The 22535-nt window shown below is 46.9% G+C and overlaps 1 protein-coding gene across 1 annotated transcript; it reads left to right on the forward strand.

The window, feature by feature from the left end:
• The first annotated feature begins 11452 nt into the window (after positions 1-11452).
• On the forward strand, positions 11453-13575 carry LOC119442357 (uncharacterized). Its single transcript, XM_037707204.2, has one exon. The coding sequence runs from the start codon at positions 12054-12056 to the stop codon at positions 13068-13070; it is 1017 nt and encodes a 338-aa protein (XP_037563132.1). The 5' UTR covers positions 11453-12053; the 3' UTR covers positions 13071-13575.
• The last annotated feature ends 8960 nt before the right edge of the window (positions 13576-22535 follow it).

Raw genomic sequence — 22535 nt, forward strand, 5'->3', positions numbered from 1 at the left:
CTACTTTCTCCTTTGCCCCACACCTCTCCCACGTGTCTGCGATTGTTTCCCAATTTCAAACGTCGGAACGGCAGCTGTTGTGCGAGCCTGCGTGTGACCCGCTAGTGAGCTTACATTGCATGAAACGTTCTAAATCCATGAACTGATTGTGAAGGACGTGGTAGCGGGAGACTCAGAGTTAATTTTGACCACCTGGTGTTCTTTAACGTGCACTTAAATCAAAGTAAACAAGCATTTATTGCATTTCGCCACCATCGAAATGGGGCTGCCGCGGCCGGGATCAAACCAGTGACCTCGAGCTCAGCAGCGCGACGCCATAGCCACGGAGCTACCACAACGGGTGGAGGCAGCGCTGGCAAATCATCTTGGGCAGTCTTCTTTATTGTGAGTTCACTTAGTTCCACGTTTCACCTCGGTAACTACGAATTACCTGACCAAGCCGTGTGGTGCAGTGCGCTTTCGCAGCATGGAGTTTGCTCCGACTTGCATAAAAACAGCGGCCTGATCACCTCGTCACTACGAGACTAACCTTTTTTCTTACACGTTCTTCTTTTCAAACAAGGTGATACATTGGGATACTTAGCGATACCAAATTTTCCGCCCCATCCGCTTTCAGAACAAAGCGTACGTGAAGGAACTAGCCCCACAGCATGGCAAAGTCAAACATGAGCGTGCAACCAACGAACAAAAGCACCAGTGTTGCGTCCCGAATCGGCAGGGCCCATTCTTTGGGCGATTCCCCTGATTCCACTCCCTTCATCAGCGGCCGCCTACCTGGCGACGCCGCCCGGCACCGGTTCTGACGCGATGACAAAGAAGCTCACTTAGAAGTGACCACAAGCCCAGCTTCCTTCGTGGAAGCTGGGGCCAGGACAAAGGTCACTCTCGCGACCCTGGCAAGATGACCGTCACTGAGAGCAAGAAACCAACTTGACGACTTTTGTGGAAGGAGTGCGAACCCCCTGTTTCCATATTGCCTCGTCCTTGCTTCGAAGGTTGCATATCAGAGGCGGAGTTCTGCGGACAATAAAACCCCTCCGCGATTGGCCGCATCAAGGCCATCGAAGTCCCTTGTGTAGGGAACTGGGGAAGACCGCCGCTTTATAAGCGGACACATTTGGTTCAGTGGGTGTGTCCTGACGTGTTCTCATGTGTGCTGAAACATGTAGTAAGGCGGACAGTCAAAGTGCTCCTACATGGAGTGGGCTTCTATATCAGGAGTCACTGTACGTATTGTAAAAGAAGCCCCTTTTCTCTCGCTCTTAGGCCCGGACGTACTTATCCCTGTGACTAGAAGTATCACCGGCCTAAACGCTGCCCCGAGTCCCAACACGAGCTACAAACAAAATACCTATAAAACACGTTTTTTTCTAAACCTTATTAGTGAATCTTTGTCAAGTCAATATCGTTTGGGATCGCTCAGCGCCCTCGAGAAATGTTATCTTGGGCCACAGGTTGGAGGAATGATAAGACGACTGCGAGCGAACACCGATAGCATATCAAGCTGCGGCTCAAGCCACGTCAGCCTACAGCGTGTTTCGTGTTCAACAATGTTGTTTTCCACGAAGTTGGCAGAAATACTCGAGCAGTCTGTTGGTGTGCGCTTATTCATCACAACTCGCCGAGTGAAAACCACGCAGATTTACATGTTAGCGACGGCTTTGAAAGTTAAGTTGCCGCTATAGTGTTTGTACTGAGGACAATACCACCCAACATGCCTACGCTCGTCCTTAAAGTTGGCAGTTTTGCGCAGTTATTTGCAACACCTGAGGTGCTAGAGCTATAACGTGCAACTCTTGAACACGTGATTTTCATTCTGTTGCGAATAAATATGTAATGCTATTTGTGCTTATTTTCCCTGTTATTCTTATATAACCTTATGACTGCGGCCACACTACAGACCTTCATGTTCGAAGTACCCAGGTGTACACGTCCCTAACAACACATATGAACACCTTGCGTTCTTTGATCTCAACGAGAGGAAAATGAATATTTCTTTTCTTTGTATACGGCTCCGAAGACATCACCTGGAATACATGGCAAGAGTTACTGGAATGTTTTCCATGTTCCTCAGTTTTCACTTCCGGAAAGAAAAATTGGAGGACGCTTAAGCTTCGCCTTTAAGAGTGGAACGCGATAGCGTTATCGGGCTCCGTTCGCATCACCTTTTTCTTTATGAGTAGGCTTCACTGCAACACAAAACGTGGGAAAGCCAGCTTATAAAGACCAAGCATACACCAGTCCCATTAAAGTCGGCTTCACTTTCAAACAGAAATGCATTGCTGGGGAGAAGTTTTTTAGGGGCAACATTAGTCGTCTTATATTAAAATTTGAAGACCCTAGGAGCCTTTTTTTAGCACTTAATAATCGTTTGCTATTGTCCCGACGCGTGCGCGTGTCCAAAACGAATTAGGCAGGCTAAGTCCCAATTTGACTTGCCAAGGATGCGAGCGCCATCTGGATAGGATTTTCGCAAGTAACCTACCCGAGCGCGCCGTTGTTGGTATGGTAGAAATGCTGGAAAAGGGGTCTGTGTTTGAGTTTCCTCGTGACAGAATTATCTTTTCTCGTACATTCAAAATACAATCCGACGCCACCATGTATGTAGGTTGTTGTTAAGTCGTACTTTACCATTTTTCTGACGGATTTCACTGTGAGAAATTCAATTTTCGTTGACTAACGCCTTGCGCAACGCGAAGGGCGTGCGCGGTCGGGGTGGTTCGGGATGATTTTCTCCGCCACGGACGCCGACACCGGCGCCGACGCCGGATTTTCTTCGACACGGGGCCCTTAACGCTGTCGCGTTAAAACACCGCGCTCAAGTTCAGATGCTTAGGCAAGCTTATCGCACACAGCATACGGTTTCGTCTTCCCGAACATCCTACATTTAGTCTTGCTCGTAAAAAATGTCACAGTTTCGCCCTAAGGGCGAAGCAATGAATGCGATAGCAACACAGCAATGTCATACGAAGTAAGGTGAGCGGCTTTGGTAGCAATATGAATTGTAGTAAACATGAGCTGATTAAGTAAGCAGGTGTGCTGCGGCGTAAGTAGACCGACATGAAGAGAGACTCGATGACCACGAGAAGGCGCGTGTGAAACGGTGGTGTTGATGAGAAGCGCTGCCCGTGGGCAGCGCGTGCGAAGGGACACACCTGTAGCGCTGCACTGCCGATCCGGGCAGCATTGCATGTGTAGCGTGCGTTGGAAAATGTGGGCCGACTATTACTAACTGTGGTGTGAGCGCGCACAAACAAACATGAATAGATCACACTGAATGACTGCAGACAACGACTGTCAAAACACTGGCAGCAAGCGCATATACGCCGCAGCGGGCGAAGGTACGTGCGGTCTATCGCTTCAACGGAAACTGAGCGGTGAATGCACAGCGCATAAAGGTCAGAGCCTTGTGGAGAAAAGAGACGGTGCGAGCGAGCGACGAGCGCGGTTGTTGGCAGAGTAGAAATGCACCCCCCCCCCCCCCCCGCTCCCTCCGGCGCTCGCTTCCCGCTTCCTTGCTTGCGCGTGGAAGATTGAGTGCGTTCGCTCTCCGTGACAGCGTGCGTCCCCGCACGCTTCCGCTCGGGCATACGGCGCGCGGCGAAGATTTTATCTATACGGAACCTCACGGCGACGGCGACGCCGACGGCAGAAATCCGGTGGAAGTATCCATATAATTGCTATCGCAATAACACACTGTTTTCATTCGCAGAACTCTGCATTCGGGTAGCACGACATCATCAGGTTCCAAATCTTCTCCTCATCTACCGCTACAATTTCAGTGCGACTGCTCGGTGTCCCAATTGTACAACTGCAGCGCGACTGCTTGCAGTCCCAACTGAAAAAAACATCAGGGTCATTGTGGCCCTCGCCCTATAGCTTAGAGCAATGGTACACGATTTTCCGTGAAAACGTGCACCATCATTTTTCTGCAATTGCATTAAGGATCATTAGGAAGTTAAAATGCATCTACCTGATTACTAGCACATACTTGGTCAAGAGCATTGACAAGCACTGTCGTTACGAAATTTCAGTCTGCTGGCACTGCCAACAGACAACTTGGCGGCCCAGAATGAACGTTCACGTCAAAGTTACCGTTTACTGCACGGACTCCTTGTACGTTCATCTCTGGCATAATGGGTACCACTGGTACCAGCCTGATTTATGACTTGACTTTCTTTTGTAATGAGGACTACGGATATTGAAGTATTGGCGTGTGAAACAATGCACCGCGTTCCCTGGGACACTGGCGTGCACCAAGCAATCGAAAATACCGATTGAGACGCACCCATAAAGAAAGAGGAAGTTTTCGTGGCGGCTCAGGCTTCTAATGGGAACTTCGCCCCGGGGCCGGATCGCATAACAAGCGCAATGATCCGAAACCTTAGTAACGAGGTGCTTGAAAGAATCACACAGCTTTTCAACGAGCAATGCTGGTCCAAAGGTCACGTTACCCCTGAGTGGAAGGAGTCTGAAATTATAACCATACCTAAACCAGGCAACAAACCCGCTCTCGAAGCCTTACGGCCATCTCGCTAACATCGTGCATGGGAAAGCTATACGAGCGGGTAATCCAAGCCCGGCTCCAAAATTACATTGAAAAAGAATTTTTTTTCCGGCAACCAGGATCGGCTTCCGCGCCGGGCTCTCAGCACAGGATGCTTTTCTCCTGCTTAAAGAAGGGGTGTTAAGCTGCGTACCTAAAGGCGGAGAACATCTAATATTGACCCTAGATTTAAAAGGATCTTTCGATAATATCTCACATGAAGCTGTCATTTCGGAACTCAACGGGATTGGATGCGGAGAGCGAACATTCAACTACGTTAAATATTTCCTCTCGGAACAAACTGCAACAATTGGGATGGGCCAGATACGTTCGTCGGCGTTTTCGATGCCTAACAAATTCACACCACAAGGGGAGATGATCTCCTCCCTATTATTTAACATTGCTATGCGCCGGCTTGCTCGAGCCCTTAACGAGATACCACACCTAGGCTACACATTTTATGCAGATGATATCACACTCTGGGCTACTAGGGGGTCCTTAGCAGAAAAAGAACAAACGCTTCAGGAAACCGCGAAGGCCGTAGCGGAGTTCGCGCGAGACAGTGGACTCAGCTATGCGCCAAAAAAAGTCTGAAGTCATACGCATACATAATAAATACTAGAAGAGCAACGGTAATATCAATCTAGAAGTAGATGGCCACGCTATAGCAAAGGTTACCAAGGTCCGCATATTTGGATTCTGGGTCCAAAGCAACTGCAAAGCCGATCATACCATAACTACGCTTAGATCTACAGTCAAACAGATTGCAAGAATGATTTATCGAATCACGTATCACAGAAAAGGTATGAAGGAAAAAGACACCATTCGGCTCATACAAGCCCTTGTAATGAGCAGACTTGTAATGGTACGGACTACCGTACCACTCGCTGGGCAGGAGAGAGGAGGACGGGGTGGACTACCTCATCAGGAGCGCCTATAAAGCGGCGCTCGGCCTGCCCCTAGGAACATCGACAGGGCAAGTTTTGGCTCTGGTAATGCACAATACTTATGGGGAGCTGACGGTGGCGGTCCTGATCGCTCAGAGGGACAGACTAAGTCAGAGCTCTGCTGGTAGGGCGCTCCTGATCACATTTGGGCTCCCACCCTATTCTCAGCATCCCGGCCGCGGCGGCCGCGTTTCGATGGAGGCTAAATGCAAAAACGCCCGTGTGCTTGCCTTGTATTGCACGTTAAAGAACCTCAGGTGGTCAAAATTAATCCGGAGCCCTCAACTACGGCGTGCCTCATAATCAGAACTGCATGGTTTTGGCACGTACAATCCCCAGAAAGAAGAAGAACCTCCATGATGAGCTGACAGACGTACCCCACGAAATTCAAAAAAAGGTTGCAGCAGCACCTATCCCCAAAAACATGAACTACGATTATCACACTAACAGAACAGACGGCAAGGAAAGAATCAAATGGCTCCGGAAGAAATTTAGGTCAGACCGAAACGTCACATACGTTGACGCAGCCAGCTCCCACAGACGGAGCTATGTAATTACAGCAGTCGATAACAACATGAAACTGCAGACGAACGCCTCTCTACGGACAACTTCGGCTACAAAGGCGGAAGCTTCGGGTATAGCCTTAGCCATAAGATACAAAGAACACAGAGGAGAGCCGTCAGTGATTTTGGCGGACTCACACGAGGCGTGCAGGGCCGGCTGCCCATTGCAACCATGAAGTTAATGAGACATAGACTTGATCATAACCACAGGTTGATCTGGTTCCCGGGACATTCAGGGCTCGAGGGGAACGAAAGGGCTGACGCTCTAGCTCAAGAATTTAGTAACCGAGCAGAGCCCTCAGCTCCCTAGAGCCAAATGTCAATATCGACAACACCCAGGGATATTCTAGCTCACCAACGTCTCACAGGCAAAAGATACTGAACTGCCCCTAAATCCATCAAAGGTAGGGAGGACGCAGACCTCTGAAAACTTCAAACAAACGTTAATCCAAATTTATTAAGGCTAATAAAGTTTATCCGACGCTCTACCTGGATATTTGTACATGGTGTGGCGATAGACGGACATTATACTACATCTGGTGCGGGTGCAATAAAAGAAAGTCACAGTTTCGCCCGAAATGCGAAGCATCGATTGCGATAGCAAATTAGTAGAGAGCTATACGAAGCAAGGATAGTAGTTGATGGAGCCGTTTAAAGTTGTAGACATGGCTTACTAACTAAATAGACAAGCCCGGTGTCACGCGCGCACAGGTAAACATGAACACATCTCGCTCGATGACCGCGGAAACTCGCTGTAAGAACGCCGGAGTGAGAAAGCGCACCAGCAGCAGCGGGGAAATTGACCTTCGCGTTGTCTCTCGTCTCGCTTCAACGCGAACTTAATGTCCAAAGCAAGCGCATACAAAGCTACCGGCACTCGGCGCATGCACTTTGTCCCCATCGCAGATCGTTTGGAAGATAAGGGCCATGCGGGCGCGCACTTCGCCCACATCGCAGATTGCTTTCAAGATACGGCGCCGCGCTGTGAGCAGCAGCCGATGGCGCAGAAAGCACCCCCCCCCCCCCCCTCTTTTTGTCCGTCGCTTCGCCCCCGTGCCTCGCGCGCGAAAGCAAACCGCGCGCTTCCGGCCCGCCTTCCTCCCTTGCGTTCGCTACATTGAGCCGCGATTGCCAGATCACCTTCGCACGCTTTCACTCGCACATACAGCGTACGGCGCACGGCGACAATTTTATCGCCGTTGGACTTTATACGGAACCTCACGGCGACGGCGGTGACGACGACGACGACGGCAGAAATACGCTTGGAGTTTCCATATAATTGCTATCGCAATAAAACCAGACAACCTAGCAATAAAGAGGGATAAAGATTAAAGGGGATAAAGATAAAGTCTTCCTAGGGATAAAGATAAAGTCTAACACGGAGCACAGCTAGGGTCTCGGACCCAGAGGTGCAGCTAGCACTTCTGGAAAATGTCCGACGGGCGGCTAAGGCCAGTGGAGCCCTGGACATAGGGCCCCACACATAATGCTCCACGTCCCGTCACTCCCCCCCCCCCCCCCTCTTTTTAATAAAGTTTCTTCTTCTAAAGTTGAGGTTACGGGGAGGGGGGGGGGGTGCCTAGAATATATCTCCTTCAATTTCATCTAAGAACAGTTCAGTAAGGGCCGGAGCGATAATGGAAGCTATTATATATTCCTTTGTTTATGAATGTATGATTTGACATTCTAATATTAAGCACGAGGTCACAGGTTCGATTCCAGGCTGCGGCGGCCGCATTTCGACGGGGGCCATGCAAAACGTTAGTGTACTTAGATTTCGTTCGCGAAATTATTCAGCTAGGATAGTTTCCCAGAACGTTTGTGTACCATTTTAGGGGACCAAGGGAAAAAATTTGTCGCCGCAGAAAACGCTTTAGCGTATAACGCAGCAATATAACTTCTAAAAAACTTATTTGTGGTCACAAATACATAGGTTGCAAAGAAAAAATTCTTAATGTGAATTCTCCCATAAATAGTTAACAAAATTTGTGAGGCCGACATTTTTTGGCTACTTGATAGAAATAATTTATAGAATCGAGTTATCTACAAAATATAATGTAAAATAAGTCATAGTACACGTTTTACAGACATATGTACCCAGAACACAGTTCTATAATATATTCAGCACACATCTGTTCTTTGGGTTCAAAACACAAGGGAGTTAGCCTTTCGTGTGCGCGGGTGCCATGCAGTGAAGCAATTCCTCTGCTTCCAAAGGCACGGGTAACTGTGAATTTCTGGCGGTAAACGTTGTTTCTTACAGCGAAGCTGTTTATGGATAGTGTTCCGTGCATTTTTGTTCTGCGTGTGCAAAACCTCAGGTCCCGATTTTGATGCAAAATCGTTTGATTCTATGCAAAAGCTTATACGTCTCATCACTTGGATAGGCATTTTGAGTAGATTAGTTATCAATAGGCACCATTTTCAAGATCAGTAGACCTTCAGGTAGATAATAAAGGTTTCTCAAAGATTTACCGCTGTGCGACCTGCGTCGGCCATGTCTACGTTCGGACCGCACTCTCTTTGTCGGCGTTCCAAGCGCTTGCGTATCTAGTTTCCTTTCCTTCCAGTCTACCGTGGTGGCGGTGCCGTCGAAACGTCACACGTGTCTCGTTTCCTCCGGCTCCTTGGGGCGGTGGTCCCGCCGTTCACGCGAATGTTTATAGAAAACCAGAAATACAAGTTGCCGTTCTTCATTTTGAATTTCACTTTTCTTCTGTCGTCACAATGGGGAGGCCGCGTTTAGTCCGAGCTCCCGAGGAGCAACGCGCCTACTAAGAGCGACGGCAGAAACAGGGACGCGAATGCAATCGTTGCCGGTGGGTGGCAAACACCACCTATGAAGGTCGTGCACAAAACGCCAAGCGCATGCGGGACGCCATGCAAGACGACCAACGTCGCGAGGCGCACAACACGGCAAAAAGACGCAGATAGCATGCTGCTGAATTGGATAACTTTAATGGAGCATACGCTAAATTCAAAATAGGACTTTCTGGACAAGCAGTTTGGGTGTACTTTTAGGGTGCGTGATCGGCTGTTCAAAATTTTGTGTCACCTCTGTGTCGCGTGCTAAACAGCTTCGTTGGTCATCCACCTTCACAGAGTGGAATGGCTCATGATTTTTTTTTTCGGCTTTGCGCTCCAGATAGCACATCTTGCGATATTGTCTCTTCATCTTTCTGAGTTGATGTCGAAGATATCGTACTGGTTTTCAGGTTAGGCAGGTCTTTGTGGTATTCTCTGTCGAGGTCCAGCAGCTAAAGAAGCTCAATTCTGAACATAAACTGGCCGAAGTTTGCGCTTCTCTGAAACTGCAACTGTTATAAAGATATTCGAATAGCCCAGTTCTGCAGGATGGACGTGCGGCAGACCTATCGAAGTGCGCTTGAAAGGAATGAAAGCCGTCCGAGTTGGAGCCTAAACTTACCGGCAGACTGCTCCCGATATTTCCTTCCTATTATCACGTTTCATCGATGTGAAATTGTTAATCTGACAATGTAATATCGCTGTCGAACTTATTAATGTTGGTCGAATAACGAAAAAATTATGCTGATGTTTCGTAATCACAAATCGCCCGCACTTTGTCTTTTATTACGATAGCAATTATATGGACACTTCAACCGGATTTCTGCCGTCGCCGTCGCCGTCGCCGTGAGGTTCCCTATAGATAAAATCTTCGCCGCGCGCCGTATGCCCGAGCGGAAGCGTGCGGGGACGCGCGCTATCACGGAGAGTGAACGCACTCAATCTCCCACGCGCAAGCAAGGAAGCGGGAAGCCAGCGCCGGAGGGAGCGCAGGGGGGGGGGGGGGGGGGGGCGTACTTTCTCTCTGCCAACAACCGCGCTCGTCGCTCGCTCGCACCGTCACTTATCACCACACGGCTCTGACCTTTATGCGCCGTGCATTCGCCGCTCAGTTTCCGTTGAAGCGATAGACGGCACGTACCTTCGCCCGTTGGTGCGGCGTATGCGCTTGCTGCCTGCGTTTTGACAGTCGTTGTCTGCAGTCATTCAGTGTGATCTATTCATGTTTGTTTGTGCACGCTCACACCACGCTTGTTCAATCAGTTAGTAATAGTCGGGCCACATTTTCCGACGCACGCTACGCATGCAATGCTGCCCGGGTCGGCAGTGCAGCGCTACAGGTGTGTCCCTTCGCACGCGCTGCCCACGGGAAGCGCTTCTCATCAACACCACCGTTTCACACGCGCCTTCTCGTGGTCATCGAGTCTCTCTTCATGTCGGTCTACTTACGCCGCAGCACACCTGCTTACTTAATCAGCTCATGTTTACTACAATTCATATTGCTACCAAAGCCGCTCACCTTACTTCGTATGACATTGCTGTGTTGCTATCGCATTCATTGCTTCGCCCTTAGGGCGAAACTGTGACATTTTTTTTTTTTGGAAGCGTCAAAAGGCAATTTTCTGCCACAGCACGCTCGCTTTAGTTTGGTAAAAGTGGCATCAAAATTCATAGTGATGCTGCAAAATAAATAATAAATAAAACGATACTCAGCTTTTTTTACTCCGCTACTCAATCAATAAGGCTATGTATTTGATAAACGACAACTGCAACATCTTGAAACCACGAATGAGTATCATCGATCACCGGTGCCTGATTTGAGAAGGCGCTGTAACGAAAGAGTTAATAGAACCCCAACAGGTCAAATTCATCCGGAGCCCTCTGTTACGGCGTGACTCATAAAAAACTGCGCAGGCTCGGGAAGGTAAACCCAATTTTTAATTTAATCAGATAGGATGCAAAATTAACCTAAGGCAAAAAAAATAAAAGGTGTAAAATGTTCCTGCTCAACACCTCTCACGCGTCCCTAAAATCGACCCAGCCAACATGTTCCGTTCTCTTCATTATGCATTCAATTAGACTATTGTGTGGCACAGACTCATGTAGTTCTTTAATATATCAAAAAAAGGGTAAAAGAAATATTGCCACTGAGCGTGCTTAGGACACTTTAGGCATATTTATGTTCTTCTTTAGACGTTTTCATTTTCACTTTCATATTCACGCATCGTAAGGAGCCCTGGTGAGTTCATCAAAGCCGCAGGTTACACCTTGTCGGCGTTTTTCGAATACACATTCTTTCTTTCAGCACTTTTCTGTGCTTTCCAATAGATGCGTCATATTTCGTGCTGTTCCACTGCACTACACACGGACTATTTGCTATACTTCAAACTCTGCTGCCTCTGCTGAAATGCTCCGTACCATCATTACAGCAAATCTAAATACAAGCAAGTAGCTGACACAACATGCATGCTTGGGAAGAAAGACGTGCACAAGTAGCTATCGCACTTTGGACAGCAGCACCTGTGCAGCAGCCCCGCGCCTACGCCGGCGCCCCACTGCGACCACGCCCGCTGATCTGCTCCCTCTCACGGGGCGAAGGTTGGGCACTCGTCGGAGCAGATGCGTGATGTTTTGACTAAGCGTTGTTAGTGTAGCGGTAGGCGCGCAGTGCTCGCCTCATATAACGTTTCCAAGCGTGAAAAAGGAAGCAGCAGAACGAAAGCCTATGTAGCTTGCACGGCACTGATTCAACCATCCGGCAATTGAATATTGCGACAGTGAGAGCGGAAGATACGCTACCGTCATTCGTCCGTGTTTCTCATGGCATCAACGAGCTTCTGCTTCAAGAAGACATCCGGTGTCATATTTGCTCGACAAAATCGCAGTGGGTGAGCTAAAAGAGCTCCAGCAGAGAACTGAATGTACTACGACAACGACTACGCCAGTAGTCAAACCACGGCTAGCACGGCTGTCTACAAGTTTTTTTTTTCTTCTTCTACAGTGCTGTGCTCCTCGGCCCCAACAGGAACCTGCTCTTGAATTTGGCTTGCCTCTTTGCCGACCATAGGGATGCAGGTGTTGGTTTATGCATGAAACTTGTGGTACCAAAGCTCAGTGGACAATCCAACTAAAACGGACAAAGGAAGATACAGGGAGTTTTTATAGTGCGCGTTCTCCAGATCAAGGTACGAGATGCACTTCCGTACTTCTGTAAGCAAGCGATTTAAGGTAAAGCATCTTTATTGCCTCGTATTAGGCGCTACGTTTCTCGCCACATGCTCCGTACTTTATCTGAATAAGCCAAGACATCCGCTTCCGCCGTTCTACTGTTGGGATCTGCCCGTGCCGGAGGTGACCGTAGAAGAGTACAACGACACGTTTGTGCCAAACATTGTGCATTTCATAAGGCTCGGTAATGCTCCGTTATCCTTTATCGAGGTTGTGAGCATTCGAGCGGCCTGGCTCCAGCAAAGCCCTGACTTTCTGATGATTCACTGCGACAACTGCAGCGCGACCATCCAAAGCGCGCACTGGAAAGACATCAAAGACATCCCGCGACTGACTCTCAGGTACGTCGACAAGCCGAAGACAATTTTTGGCACCAAGGTGAGCTGGATCGAGCACGCCTCCGACATTGTTCGCATCAGGGTGCTGAGAAAGTATGGAGGCATCTACCTCGATAGTGACTCCTACATCGTGAAGAATCTTGACAAGTACAGGCGCTACGAGACGGCCATAGGATGGCCGCCAGGCCAGTGGATGGGCAACCAGATCATCGTGGCCCATAAACGATCCGAGTTCCTGCGTCTGTATTACGAGTCGTATCACAAGTACCGACCTGACCTTTGGTATTACAACGCCGGTCATGTACCCACACTGGAGATCCTCGACACGAAGCCGCACCTCGTTTACAGAATTCCGTGTGACTTCGGAGTGCACGAAGACATCACGAGGATCTTGTTTGAACAGTGCAACGACGACTGGAGGAACTTCACAGCCGTGCACGTGTTCTTCAGACACAGGGCTTACTACTGTCCCTTTGACAAATTCGGACCCATCAACTTCGAGACTGTAGGAAAGTACGCCGCGAATTTCGGGAAGATGGCGCGCCTAGTGCTCACAGGTTCGACGAGGTTGGGCGGATCCGTGGTGAAGAACATATCGTTGCTGAGTGCGGAAAAGCTGGATTATTCGCAAGGATGTCGATAATGATGACGTGTGACATGTCTATTTCTACTGTGAGTATACTAATAATACATTGTTACATGTACATGCCACATTACATGTTACATGTAGATGTCATTATCATATTACATTGTCAATGTGTAATGTCCCTCCTGCATGGGCCAGCTTCATGGCCTGTATGTTGAATAAATAAAAATAATTAATCCCCGAGTGCTTTATATCGCGCAGTGAGCAAGTCTTAGTGGTCATGTTACTGGTTTATATGCTCACGGTAGTCTATATACTCATAGTATTTCTGCTGATATGACCAAAAAAGATGCCCGGAATTCCCACTGAACCAAATCTTTGCAGAAAAAAATACTAAGACTAGTAAATGTTGTGATAACTTAGATGGGCTTTATTTCTTTACTAAGAATGAGGTGGAGTATGCGTATCCATGGTTGTGAGTGCACGAAATGTCCGAAGTGAGCATTTGCAAACTAGCTTTGTATGAGATGTATGAGAGTATCAAAAGGAGACAAAAAATTAAAAAGAAGAATCAAACCCTCGCTTTTCTGATAGCACCGTTCTATAAACTTTGCTCAGCCAGAGTTTGCTAAGCCTGAGCGGCCTACTCTAGACGAGCATCACTATGAATGGACTACATCTACAGACTGCATATTATTCATTGACGAAAGCAAAATAGTCAGCGAAGGATAGTATTATTACTCACAAATGTACCACCATAAAAAACGAGCTAGTGGCGTGGCATAGTTCCAACCCAATGACACAACTCTCAGCTGCTGGTGTTACAGGCACGAATGTATACGGGGTGATAATTTACGGAATTACGGAAAATTTTACGGAATATTTAAAAATCGCCTGTTAATTGCAGATAACTTAATTCTTGTCCTTGAGCGGGATTATTCAGAGAGGTAGATATTACCTGTACGAGAAATAGAAACACATATTCAACTAATTAGCCAAAATGCACTAATTAACTGCTTAATTATTGACTTTGCAGCACATATGGCAATTTACGAATGGTATCCGGTGAGTTTGCAAGGCGTATCCACTTGGAATGAACTTTCAAAATGATACCAGCTTCGAGATATCCGCCATCAAACGTGCCGTAAAAATGTACTGTTGTTCTACTTACTTAACTTCTTTACCAAAACGCTCTTTTATGCATTGAAGCACAAAAGTTAATGGAACGGCAATGTATTTCGGCCCACACCTTGGGGAATAGTATCTCGAAATTGGTGTCATCCTTGAAATTCATTTCAAGTGGATATGTCTCACAATCTCACCGGCTACAATTCGTAAATTGCAATATGGCTGTAACGTAAATAATTAAGACGTTAATTGGTGAATTTTCGCTAATTATTTGAATCTGTGTTTCGATTTCTTGTGCTAGTAATGTCCGCCTCTTCTAAGAAACCAGCTCAAGGACAAGAATTGTGCTATCTGCCACAGAAAATGTTTAAAAATTCTGTATGACTTGAAAATGATCACCCTGGAGGTTTGCGCAGGCGCTAGCTTTCGAATTCTAAAAAGTTTCAGTGCATTTTTGACACCAGTTGCCGTTACTTTCTCTAGAAAAGGATTCTCAGCTGCCACGAACGGCGCCATCATAGCTTTCACTGCAGAAATTGGAGTGCTAACGTTCGGAAAATCTATTATTTTCAAGTGACCGAACGGCGCAAATGCGCACGTATACCTAATCACTTGGACTGTATGATAATTCGACAATAATTATAAACAGTCTCTGAACGGGACAATATAACGCGGCAGACAACGGTATGCGTTGCTGCCCATCTCGTTCTTTCGTACCAGTTTCACGCCATTTATGTTATTTGGCCCGCACACTTACCTCACACGCTACCACCAAGTCATATAATAGAATAAGCCGGAACTGACCTCACCTACCTATTCTGCACGAAAAACTAACAACCGGCGGAAGCTATACATCGTCTAGTGAAGGCCGTGCCCGTCAGCTCAAATATGTGGAAACAGGCGATGGCGTTCCGCATGACAGGGCGTCTCCATCACGCGCCACGTTGCATGCGGTCGAGGTTTCCTGTAACCGTGCTTTTCGAGGCCTCGCATCGTATCTGCAGCGAGCTGGCACGCACAAGCCGCTTTCACTACACTCTACCGTGCAACCACACATGTATAAGCTCTTACATCCTCATCGGCTGCCGGTCGGACCCCGTTGTTTGGTAGTGTATTGCTGAACACGCGTTCGGTGTCTCTCAGGTCATAATGCGGCGTTAGAAACAGCTGAAAGTTTCGTAAGCGCTCGAAGGAGAAGGTCACAGAGGCCATGACGTCTAACAACCAACCACCGTGAAACAAGCTTGACATCTTGACACTACGTCGATCACTGCTTCTTAACGTTGCTTGGCTTGTACCAATTTTTGCGCAGTTCCGTGTGTTTGGAGCCTAAAGGGATGTTACTGGCGTCGGTATGGTATTGAAGAAAGCTATTTCCTAAAATATGCAAAACATGATTACGCACTCATTCGCAATAATCCACATTCTTTGAGACATATGTTGAAAAGGAGCTACAGATTATTACGCAAATCCCGCACGCGTATGTTTTATAGTCAATTTGATGCTATGTAAGCCACGGTAGATGCCCAGCCACGGAGGTCAAGCCAAGCGATGTTCGGTTCAGCATATATTCGTCTTGAAGGATCACAAAGTTTTTTTTTTTCGTTTACAGTTCAAATCCTCCAGCTACCTGTAGCCTGTATTTAGAAAATTAAATTATTCGTAGCATGCTTAGGTGTTGCCGTCATGAACCTATCAGCTTTGACATCTGTTGACCGGGACGTGTGCCTACATGGTTGACTGGGGCAGATGCATGGTCGCTAAGTGAATTCCTGGGGGCTTTTTCTAGAGGACACGGGGAACACTAGTCAATGCAGCGGCCTTCATCATGCTCTCAAAAACAAAAGAAGTATCGAGACCATCAACGGGTGCTTTTCCGCGTAATTTTTCTACCTTCGCTTTGTGCCCACCAGTCACAACATTGCTCTAACCTCCGGTTAACACTTCCCGAGTCTTTAATCTCTAGTTAACAGCACTTCTCTAACGATGCTTTATCAGCTGTATTGTCTAAAGGCGGAAATTTTAACGACAGCTATCGCTCAGCCTACATGCATATATATCGGCTATTCCTGTGAATCAAAGTTTATCAAGGTTGTAGCGATCGGCTGCGTAAAGCCTAAACGCCCGAAAAAGTATCTGCAGTGTTTGTGGGGGCTCGATTAAGACATTTGTAATTTAATTACATTATTTAACGTCTTGAAGCTGCACCTGGGCTGTAGTAACACCATCTGCACTCGTTTGACAATCGAGCCTGACTCTTGAGGCCCCGTGGCACAACACCCTGTCCAATCATCCACTGCGGAGGGTGTTTCATTAAAGGCAAACACCACGTGCTAAATGTAACTTACGCCTGCCGAGTGAATATGATCGAAGAAATTTCGCAATAGCTGCTCACAAACAATTGTGCCAAGTGTGCCTACCACTTTCGCACAATGTGAGCCTCGGTGATGGTCGTGAGCCAGCTTTGTGAACAATCTAGTATAGTAAAGAGTTGAACGACCTTCAAGCGAACCGCATGCACTGTTGCGACACAACGGCTTAATTGCGAGAGGACTTCCATAGTTGACGGGCAGTTGTGTGATTGTCAGCTGCGCGCATCTCTCCATGCGTCCCACCTATGCAGCAGCACAGCAGCAGGTGCGGGCTGCAGCCCTTGGGCGTACAGTCGTCACATTGACCTTCGGCGTCAGTGTATGCGCCGTTTCAATGGCACGTTAGCTTATTCATTTTGGTCTACTGTGCGTAATCACTCATTTGACACGTTGATGAAGTAAGCGCAGCATGACATATATCCTTGATTGAAGGTATATTTATTTATTAAGAAACAGAAACAACCTCAAAAGTGCATGCTCTGATGACGCATTTAGCGCCATCATTAGCCTGCAGTTCAATGTACACCGAAGTAAAACAAGACAGAAAGAAACGTCGGAACAAGCGCATTGCAAGTAATATCCTCTATGTAATGCACAGAGAAACTGCGCAGGAAGAGTTATGCCGGTAAAGGTACTCTTCAGAATGAAGAGGGGGCGGACATATTGCGGTCTAAGGGGCAGTGGTGTTCTGCTTTTAAGGCACGAGGTCACTCGTTCGTTTTCCGGCCGCTGCGGCCGTATTCCGATGGTCGCCAAATGCAAAAATTACGCTTTTGTATTGAGACTGTGGGGTTTGTTGGAGGACAAGAGGTGGTCAAAGGTCCGTAAACTTCCACTGTGGCGTTTCTCATAGCCTCTGTGTCAATCTTGATCGTTAATCTCCGCTCATAACTCAGAACGAAAAGGCGTGTCTATCAACAGAAGAAAAACGCCAAGCTTGAACTGCAAATAGAAAATCCCATAAGCAAGGACCTCAATGTTACCGACACTAAAGTCAAGAGGACGTCTCAATTGAAGCACTTGGTAAGACCGTAAGTGAAGGCGAAAACGTGGAAAGGTGAGTAGTGCGGGTTAGCACAGGAGTTAATTGAAGATGGACAAAATAAAAAAGGAAATGCTTTAGCAGTTTTTACGCTAAGAAAGCAAAACTAGAACTGGAAGGTCATACGACCAGACGATAGCAAAGCCACCAGTTTTGTGAAAAAACAAGTCGCCCATTGTGTAGAAATCTCATAAGAGTTTTAGAGCAATGCGCCGACTGAGAGATGAAGAATATAGGAATTAAGGGTGGGTCAATCTCGCAGGTATTTGAGTCAAAACCAGTTAGGACATGCAATGAAAGGAACGATTAACTATATCGGCGATGTAGTAGTGAAGATCGAAGCTAAACGCAATGGCAAAAAAAATTCGGCCTAATTGTTACAAGGCAGCTTTGAGGACAATCTCAAAGTCGGGAAGCTGTAAGCGAACCCCGCAAAAGATAAACAATAGCGGAAAAGTCATGAAACGAATGATTTAAAAAGAGATGAAGCAGGAATAATAAGCAGTCACTTAATATGCTGGTGTCTCACGAACAAACTATCACGATTGTACAGCTTTTCGAGTAATTTCGGCTGGCGAGCTTCCTCTGGTGTGTATTGTATAGTATTTCTTACTAGGCAAAAACTATTTGGTGTTGAAAGTCATTGCTGACTGCAGTACAGGTCGAAGCACGATGAGCGCAAGCCTGTAAAACTTTTGTTCAGTATCGTCACGGTTCATTGGCAGTCACCATATTCCAACACATGAACTCGAAGTGGTCTTACGAAAAGTTTACAAGCTTCCAGCAAGTATTACTACTGCAAAAACGACATTGAGCATAAAAGATAGAACAAGCACATTCACCAATGTGTCATTTTCATCCTTTATACTGCAGAGTCAAATAACGTAAATAATTTTCGCGATGCCCATCTTTCCAGCTTCTTATTTGCGCACTTACAGCAGTACAGCGTTCACTGTGGCAACGCGCAATCATACCTTCGTGCAAACGTTCCTAAGTGCTAGCCTTAATGTTATTCCGGGGCCGGTGCACCGGGCGGGGCCCGCGGCGGGTCTGGTCCGATGGTGGCAGAGACGGACCCCCCCCCCCCCCCCCCTCCCGCTTTAGGGACATACTCTCCACCTTTAACGAAGTCGCAAAGCATTATCAACTTGCTCGCAGGGCATTTCTGTTGCCCCACCGAAACCTATCACGGCCTCAATCGGTTACGCTTAGGTTATTACAAATGCACTCGTATCCCAGTCTCTCGATCTATAGTCGTTTCGCGGAGGTCTCCCCTTTGTGTCCTGACTGCGGCGGATAAAGCGATTTTAACCATATGCTCTGGGAGTGCCCCTCTTTACAGCACCACACATATCAAGGGATCTCGCAAGAGACATTTTATGCACTGATCAAGAGTCATGACTGGTTCCATCAACTCAAGGCAGTCCCAGAAGGCGGCGGTGAGGCTTGGCCTTCCCGCCCCGACGTGGGAGCGGCCCGCGGTCCTCCCTCCATGAAAACGGAGGGGGGGTGACTACTTCAGGACCTTAGTAAAGTTTACTACCTACCTGCCTATATATTTACGTCTGTCTGAAGTGGACTCAAGCCTTACTGCAGAAATTAAAGGAATGGGGATAAGGGAGGTCGCGGAGGTGGATCACTGTATTCATTGATGTATGTTGGCGCTGTCGTCCTCTCGGTGAAGAGCCGACCAGATCCCTCAGGTTCTGTGAAGTATTGTAAAAAAAAAAAAAACCTGCCAATAACGCTGGGCGTCAGAAGGTCCAAGTTCTTGAGGAGGATCGGTCCAGTCTCGTAGTGCCCGAAGTCGTAGTGCCCTGAAGGAACGAAGCGTCCTCTCCCGGACAGTTTCAAATGCCGGGCACGACCATAGAATATATTCGGCTGTTCCTTTAGACGGACAAGCCGGACACTGGGGAGTCGTATTGGCTTTTTTTATTATATGGTATTTAGGAGATGTTGACGCCTTTAATTGGCGCCGGCTACTTCTTTTCACATGGAGATATGAAAGAAAAAATAACCTACACGCTTTAAAATTAAATGTCGACTCCAAATCACAATAACACAAAGTCCAGTCACATAAGTACACTAGTACCACACTAATACTGGAAGTCAACTCAGAAATACAGCAAAACAAAGTTCAGTCACAAAGGCGCATTAAGGTAAATACAATCCAGTCACATAAGTGCACTAATGCCAGACTAAAACTGAAAGTCAACTCAGAAAAACGGCACATAAAGTGCACTCACATAGGTGCACTAAAGTAAACGTAAAGTCCAGTCACGTAACTGTATTAAAATCACGGCACATGAGATAGCATGGATTCGATTCAAATGAAGGCACATGAACCCAGGTGTTGAATTCACCAAATTCAGACAAAAAAATCCCATAGACTTAGTTTATCACAGATAAACTCTCTTTTCAATAGTTTCCGAGAATATTGCTCGCTTCTAGAAATATTTGGAGGGACAATAACGCTCGTCTGGCATGACGCTCTGTGGCCATAACTGGCCCTTGCGCCATTAAACACTATACATCATCATCAACGCTCGTCTTTGCAACGAATATGTTGGCCAAGGACCTGAGATCTTCCTGAGGCTAAAGGGCCTGCGGTCTAATGTCCCTAAATCACGTGCTAAACGTTGTCTGTATGTGTCGTGCCGCGGACATTCTAACAGAAGATGCTGCACTTCCTCATCCGCGTGGCCACAAGTACATTCTGGACTATCAGCTCTTGAAATTTTTTGTAGAAAATGTTTTGTGTACGCGGTACCGAGCCGCAGACGGTGAATGAGTGTTTCAAAGGCTCTGGTTGTGTCCAATATGGACGGGATTTTGAATTGTAGCGCAGGGTCAATGTGAAATAAATCTGAAGATTTCGAGTTCTGATCAAACCATGTCGTTTTGCAACCACGGACTGATATCTGTCTTAGCATGTGCCGCAATTCTCCTTGCGTTAGAGGGAGACCGTATGTGGCGTTATTATTATGCGCTTGTCTAGCAGCCTTGTCTGCTGCAACATTCCCAGGGATATTGCAGTGGCCAGGTATTCATCGGAACATTATTGTGTGAGTTGTTTCAATTGCCTTTGTGAGTTCCTTTAGTGTCTCATAAACTAACGTCATGTTTTTTGGAATTGCTGATGTCACCACGAAGTGACGACAAAGCTGCTTGTGAGTCACAAAGGATGACCCATTAGTTCCCTTTTTGCGTTGAATTTATGTATCGTAACAAAGACAACATCGCAAAAAGCTCTGCTGTAGTTGATGATGTCGCGTGAGACAGTTTAAACGTCTGTATTCGGTTCCATTCTGGAATGACAAAGGCCGCTGTAGAAGAATTTGTTTGACAAGGACCGTCTGTATACGCTTGAACATATCCAGGGTACCGAAAGTATATCTGGTACAGCGCTAGTTGTTGGGCTGCTAGCATAAACATGTCTCGTTTGCGAATAATTCCGTCAACCGAAAGGTCAAGTTTTGGTGTGACAAGTCGCCATGGAGGGTAGGAAATATCTGAGATCCAAAATTCGTTATGTGGTAGTAGATTTTTTTGCACCTGAATCACAGTATTGATGTTTGCCCTGTCTCTCTCAGTAAGTGTAATTGCTAGTGGGTGTCGTTTGTGCTGCACTGAGACGCGAAAGTAGTGTCGACAGGTTTCAACCGTCCTCATAATAGGGAATGGAGGATGACGTGCTTCTGCAATTACTAAGGAACTTGAGGTTGCTCGAGGAACACCTAAGCATACTCTAAGGCTCCTAGCTATTAATCGTTGAAGTCGCTCTTCAGATGAACGGGAGACTCCATGCAGAACAGGTGAAGAATAAGCTATTTTTTGTTTTATAAGTGCATTATGTACTTTCAGTAGTGATGAAACCGACCCTCCCCATGTCGTGTCTGCTACGCGACGAAGAACATTTATTGTTGAGTTTATTTGTTCTTCGAGTGCTTTAATGTGAGCATTCCAAGAAAGTTGTCTGACTAATATAACCCCCAGAAATTTGTGTTGTTTTACAATTTCTAAATGTTGTCCCTCAAGGCACAGCTGAAAGTCTTTTAGGTATCCTCTGGTAAAGGGTAGCACAGCCGTCTTACTGTAAGACAGCTCCATTCTTCTTTCTTTTAAGAATTTGTCCACAATGTTTAGGCCTTCCTGCAAAGTTGATTGAACAAGGCTGGCACATGAACCAGAGGCCCAAATACAAACATCATCCGCATATATAGAGTAGTGTAGTGCTGGTGGAATTCTCCATGGTAAATCCGCCATTACACAATTAAAGAGAAACGGGCTTAAGACACTGCCTTGTGGGACTCCTTAAATAATATTATGAGAGGAACTTTTTCCTTCGCTTGTTTGAATAAATATTGATCTGCCATTCAAGAAGTTGGATATCCACCGTAGCACCCTTCCAGAGACTCCCAGTTCTAGCAGATCACACAATATATGAGCATGACTGACTGTGTCGAAGGCTCGCTTAATGTCTAAAAAAACCGCTATTGTGACATTTCCCTTAGCTAGTTCATGTTCAACATAGGTGACGATATCCAAAATTGCATCCATAGTGCATCGCCGCCTTTGAAATCCTGTCATGTGATCATGGAAGTATTTCTGTTCGCTGACACCACCATTGCAGCCTAGTGTCAATCATTTTCTCCATGACCTTGCATAAACAGCTCGTCAGGCTCACAGGACGAAAAGATTCAAGAGATAGAGATTTACCAGGCTGCAATATAGGCCATAGAATATGTTCGGCTGTTCCTTTATACGGACAAGCCGGACACTGGGGAGTCGTATTGGCTTCTTGATTGATGACTTCTTGAAGCCTGGCTGGTGAGAGCAGCATACCAGTTTAAACTCGGTGGAGGAGAACCGCCTCTGCCCTGCGGAGTGTGCTGGTTGATATCCGGCAACGTCCTACGGAGTTGCACAGATGTGTCAGGTTGCGACGGCGGTAGGGATGCGCAAGTTGCCATGTCT

The sequence above is a fragment of the Dermacentor silvarum genome, chromosome 2 (genome assembly GCF_013339745.2).
Source record: "Dermacentor silvarum isolate Dsil-2018 chromosome 2, BIME_Dsil_1.4, whole genome shotgun sequence".
NCBI classification, from domain to species: Eukaryota; Metazoa; Arthropoda; class Arachnida; order Ixodida; family Ixodidae; genus Dermacentor; species Dermacentor silvarum.